Source organism: Arachis ipaensis, chromosome B07 (genome assembly GCF_000816755.2).
Source record: "Arachis ipaensis cultivar K30076 chromosome B07, Araip1.1, whole genome shotgun sequence".
Classification (NCBI taxonomy): Eukaryota; Viridiplantae; Streptophyta; class Magnoliopsida; order Fabales; family Fabaceae; genus Arachis; species Arachis ipaensis.
Window position 1 is genome coordinate 3768586 of NC_029791.2, and position 6263 is coordinate 3774848.

Sequence of the window (6263 nt, forward strand, 5' to 3'; positions counted from 1 at the left end):
GTATTACTTGGTACGACCCGGTGTACTTGCCGGTTAGTAAGTGTGGTTGTAAAATACCGCACCAGTATGCGTAAGAGAGTGAGTGTTAATGGGTTTAATTTGGGAAAATGGGGTTAGAGTTTGGTTTGGGAAAAAGAGGAGAAATGGTATTTGAGGGATTTTACATAAATTTTTTGTACTACAAATTATTTGAAACAAAACATCTTTCAAATTTAACTTTAGTTTACACATATTTAATTTAATTCTACAAAATATAACCATTTTTAATATTTATTATATACTATCATTAATTTACTGTCCGCACATTGCGCGGGTCTCATTCTAGTTATTGTTATAATAATGTTTATATGGTCTCATGTGACTTATAGATGTACTGTCTAGTCACTGGATTGCAAAACTCACTCCGTTTTTCTAAAATTATTTTTTAAGAATAAATACTTGATTATGTGAACCTTTCAATTCGAGAGTAATAATCTACAATAGGTATCTATTTTTTGTTGAGTTCTTAGACATCATCTGCTTCATATATCACAGACAGGATTCATTCATATTTATTTATTTTATTTTTGTTTAAAACATGAAATTATTTATTTTAAAAAGTGTAAATTTATTCAAAACATTTGTAACCTTCTTATTTATCTTATATTTAAATCTGTTAGGCTTATTAGGGGATAATTTTCCTCGACGCCAGTCATGGCTCATTTTGGGCTGTCACATCTTGGGTCACTGGACTTGATTCAACACCAAATGGAGAATACAATTTAGGTCCATGATAGAAAATATTTTGAGATATTTCTATTTTGGGGCCAAGCTGAAGAGGAGAGTGGAGCTCTCACCCTTCCAGATATTGAACTAAGGGGTCTGGCCCAAATTCTATGGTTCATTAACACACTATTTGCTAAGGATTTTCAAATGCACTGCATTTGCCTAATTCTTGTCATATCTGGCACAAGTTCTACAATCAAACAAACATCTTTAAAACGGTATATTGTACTAGGGATGGTAGAATTTAGCAGTTGGTACTTTGACTTCAAAGCAGAGCACTAATAATTACACTTCAAATTCCTCAATGGAAAAGTCTAGGGCCAGCAACTTTTGTGTTTGTGGTCAGCACTTAACTATCAAAAGAAAAGTGAGTGATCTTCTACCATTGGATGTAATCCCATACCATTAAAAAGACTATTGATGGCTAATTGATGGTTATAAAATACAAAAGTTGCTGGCCCGCTAGTACTCATCGAATAAATTATATGAAAAACTCATTGTTTTTAAATATATGAATAAACAGATCACTAATTCATCATCTTGTCCAAAGTTTGTTATTCATATTATGGTCAGGCAAATGATGATGCCAAGAGAAGTGCTTCAGTGCACTCCAGGGGTTCTTATCATTTTCACTCTACCATCCTTTTTCAATCTGATGGACAAGGCTATTGTAACCAAATGATACTCATATATCTAAATCACAGCAATACATAATCAGCTTTTCATATGATGACGATGAATGTAAAACTTCCAATAGATCATGCAAACTCTTGAATTTTGAGATGATATCTTCAACCTAAGCAAAAAAAGAAAGAAAGACAATTTTCTTAAATGCCAAACACCACCTTTGAAACTGAAACTTCTGCCCAGATCTCTGAAATAAGTTCACAATTTATTAAAATTTTGTGATTAGGGGCGTGGGAGAAGCCCATTTCCAGCAGGCAGCAGCACCCTACTGTTCCCCTCATGCCCTCAGAAGTATCTACCAACTTTCAGCAAACAATTCTGCATAATATATAAATTAAATAATGCATATACCATATAACTGGATTTAATAAGATATGATCATTTTATAGATATAGAAAATGGAAAAGTTTGTTTGTCCCAGGTAAAAGATTTATATAACATCCACAGTGACTCAAGTCTCAATTATCTTGAAAAGATTGGAAAACTATGCTTTATAGATAATTCTTTCTTTTGCTTTGCTTTTGGAAAGGGATCTCAAAGAAGAGGGAAAAGAGAAGGCAGCAAAATATAGATATGCTGACGAGCCTCCTGACATCACACAGCATCAAGGACATTACCAGAAGCATTCATGAGAAGTTCCTCACACACCATAATCAGCAATGAAGCCTCAAATATCATCTTCATCAAAATCTGCATTACATAAAAAATGAATAACTCTAACTACTTATAAAAGGCCACCATTAATGTAGAGCAAAACACAACTCCCTAGATAAACAAAAGTATAGAGCCAGAACTCAACAGATTCAACATCAACTCATTGGCTTTCTAATGTTTGGAGTTGGTGCTGTAAAAACATGCTTCCTTTGGTCAATCCATCAATCTAGTTGCCTACATGGATTCATAATATTGCCATTACATGTAATGATTGTAAAGGCCAAAAGAGATAGAAAGTAAACAATAGAACTAGAAGAGCTGCGGTAGGAATGAATTTGTGTGAAATCACCCCTTTCCCAGTTATAGAATTATACTGGAAATGCAGGAAATTATAGAGCAGAAAAAACTATGTTACTCCCTCTCTCCATGCCACTTTTATTCATTAAATTGGTGCCTTTCTGCTTATTTTTGTCATAATTGAGTTAAGACTGTTAATCCTTCTTATGCAGTTGTTAAGTGAGTCACCCTATTCAGCCTTGATTTCATTTCATATCTGAAACAACACTTATTTGAATGTCATTGTTATTATTATGTTCATTGTTTTCTATATCATTCTGTATTTGAATGGATTTATAGCCATGTATGCAACCCTTGCAAGCAGAGAATTCCAGAATCACTTTTCTCTTGGAGTTCATTGAGAAAAGACTTAAAGAACAGTAGTTGCTGAGGGTGCAGGGCAAGAGAGTACAGGGCGATGCTACTCTGGATCAGGTTATTTCAAGATGTTGAAGATGATAGCAATTTTTCAAACAAGGAGCACCAAATGGTTCATAGCACCATCTTTGAACCTCATTTTACATTTAACATCATTTTAAAACAATGTAGAAAATGAAGCTGCTACAAAATGCAGCTGCTATTGCAAGATCAAAAACACAGTTATTATGCAGACAACTACTTAAGTGGTTAAAGAAAGAAGCGTCAATGTTTTAAGTATGGGAAAAATATTTATCAACTTTTATATAATGTGTATTATAGCACATTTATAAACTCTTACATTATCTTGGAGTCTAAGAATTAACTTGTCTTTTGTCCAGAGGCATTTTAAGACAACCTTAGTCCCAATTGTACCATCACAAAAACTCCAAGCTGATGAAACCAATTGAAGGCAACACATATGCAGAATAGGAAGATAAATGCCTTCTAATCAAAATTTTATTATCTTGCCATCCATGATGTAATGTTCTAAAATCAGAGTGACTACATGCAGAATAATGTGCTAGATTATCAGACTTTACAGAAAAAAAGTTTAAACGCTCTTAATTAACTAATCTAACAATCCACATTAAGCATAATTAAATCTCAATATCTGAGCTTCTCTCTGAATATGTCCATCTTTGTTTTTGCAAATGTCCAAACTTAATTTAATTAATGATGGATTATTATTTAATTAGTTGTCAACCAAAGAGAAATATACATTACTATTTTTAATTAGCTCTTAACTCTTAAGAATCATCCAGATGTTGGACTCTATTCACCATTGACTGCGAATTTGTTTCATTCATCAGAAACAAAACATAAAACATAGAGGGGAACATTATCATGAATAAATATTCTGCACCAAAACATTATCTCCGATGATAATATCCTTCAATCGAATGAGAGAAGGAACATGGTAAACTATTTGAAAATGGTCATCATACCAAGGAGTCAACAAAATCCTAAACTCTTGATTTTCAGGATTATGGTAGGCAATGCAACCATGTAATTGAGATGTACAGTTGGAACTTGCAGAATACTAAAAAATAGGAGTCCAAGATTCTCCAACTCCATATCTTTCCATCCTCCACATTGTGACAAGCAGCTCATTAAAATATATCAAGCAATATGCTTTGTCATGGGACGAGTTAATGACATAAAGGCAAATAAACCTAAAAAGTGATAATTGAATAGAAATTAACATAAAAATAAGAACAATTAAAATATTATTAACAGAAGAAATTAAAATATACATCAGTGTGACAAATATGGTAAGCCAAAATTTGACTGAAGCTAGAAACCAAGCGTACGGATTTCACAGTTTCATCACACTAACATGAATTAAAAAAGAAAGTAGTTGGCTCGAGTTTGTTTGAGAAACATTGGTAAAAAAAATTGTCGAAAGAATAATATAGTACTTAGCAAAAGAGTTGAATCAAACACGTTGATGCCTACGTGGCCTTCTTCCACTTTCTGCTTGTTCCTTTGATAACAGTTTCAGAGCTTCTTTCCCTTTTGAAGATCTTGTTCCTTTTCCTCTCTTCAGTTGACCACTTTTCCTTCAAAGCCTTCCAAGTAATTTCAAAGGTCTCGCTGAATCTCCTTGCAACTCTATGAATCTGATCCCTTTGAGGGTACATGAATCCATAAGAAAACAAAAGCCTCATATCCTTTGCAAATTCATCAGGCCTTGAATACACGAATTTGTGCAGCTTTGACTCTATATCCTCAAACCCTATTGGCTTCAACAACACACTCTCACATTTGTTACCAAGAATCCATAACTTCTTGGGATCCAGAGTCTTATTGAAAGCCCAGCCATCTCTTCCAACCATGAAGCGCTTCAAGATCACCCAACACTGCATCTTTTGATAACGATCCATTCTCTGCTCATTCAGAACAACCTTCATCTCCTCTTCCTTCTTCGAACCGGTTCTTGGGATTCTTGAACATGCATTGTGATGTTCTTCCTCTTCCTTCTTTGTGTTCTTCGAGTCAAGCACCTTAGAACCGGTTCTTGGGATTCTTGAACATGCATTGTAGTGTTCTTGCACAGAAGATTTTGTGGAAATAGAAACTTCAGAAGTTGCCAACTTTCTTCTCTTTCTGCCTCCGCCAGAATCAGCACCATCATCGTCCTTCTTCTGTTTGCACTGTGCATCAGTTGACAAGGTTCTAGAACCTTCTGCATCGCTCTTTCCCACTACATTACACGAGTATTCAATAGTGCTGCAATGCTGATCTTTCTTCCTCTTCTCAGAAGCCATAAATTCTGGTCCAGGCTTTGCAGTATCAGCATCATGCTTTAGTTTGCACTCTTCGGATGACACTGTTCTTGAACGCGACAAACGAAGCTTAATTATGAGTCTCTTTCTTGGGGCAACCTCTGCCTCTACCATTGAAAAGCTTGGTTGTTGATGTTTCGAGTGAACAAAGATTTCAAGACTCGATCTTTGGTAGGATTAATTACGGAAAGAAGAAACAAACAAGTTCGTGGGGGTACAATCACTACTACAATGTGGTATAATATAGGACTAAAAGGGTTTGCTTTACTGGTTTACTTACAAAACAAGGCAAAATAATATAGGAGACATTATATATGTACATTCTTTTGGACTTGTGGTAGTTCTTTTATAATATGGTTTGTTTGAGTGAAATCCTATTTTTTCAAGTTATCTTTTTTTGAAAGAGTTATCTTCTTTTAAAAAATTTTATAAAAAAATAAAAATAATTTTATGTTTGGATATATTATGTAAAAAGATTTTTTTTGTTTATTTATTTTGTAAAAATTATCTTTCTTTTAAAGAAAAAGATCTTTTAAAAAAAAGATATAAATTATAGCTTTTTAAGTTATACGAAAATATCTTTTGGATTAACTTAAATGAAAAGAATTACTTTTGTGTACACCTTTCTTTCATATACAATAATAAATTAATAATAGAGGCATATTCAAATTAGTATAGAGTTGTTGCATCTGTTTTGTTTTCTCAAGCTCTCTTCTGCTGTTATTTGTTCTTCAAGCGATTGCATACGTCTATAGCTGTTTTCAGTTTCTTGGAAAGTTTGCCAATCGATGTATCTAAATGTATACAATAATGTATTAAAAAAAAGTAGTATTTAACTACAAGTTCCATCTTGGCCGCATTTGAGGAGATTTATCTGGTATACTCTTTCCTCACTTTTTCTCCATTTAATTATAATAGAGTATATATGCATAAGAATCAAGAAAACCAAGAAACAGATCAAACAAATACTGTTAGTAGTTGATCAGCAAGTTATATAGTTAGTTATCAGTTATTCTGTTGTGACTAGTCTTGGAGTTAGCAAGCTGACTCACCTTTCATTTAGCATAGCTTATATATGTTGTACTTGAGACTGATAATAATTCTGATTCACAATAC

At 33.5% G+C, this 6263-nt stretch overlaps 1 protein-coding gene across 1 annotated transcript; it reads right to left on the bottom strand.

Annotated features, from left to right (window-relative positions):
- Positions 4314–5261, bottom strand: LOC107606494. The gene has a single exon (XM_016308555.1). The coding sequence runs from the start codon at positions 5259–5261 to the stop codon at positions 4314–4316; it is 948 nt and encodes a 315-aa protein (XP_016164041.1).

Excerpts from the sequence above, each read along its gene's own strand:
- LOC107606494 (XM_016308555.1), bottom strand. The coding sequence starts at position 5,261 with ATGGTAGAGGCAGAGGTTGCCCCAAGAAAGAGACTCATAATTAAGCTT.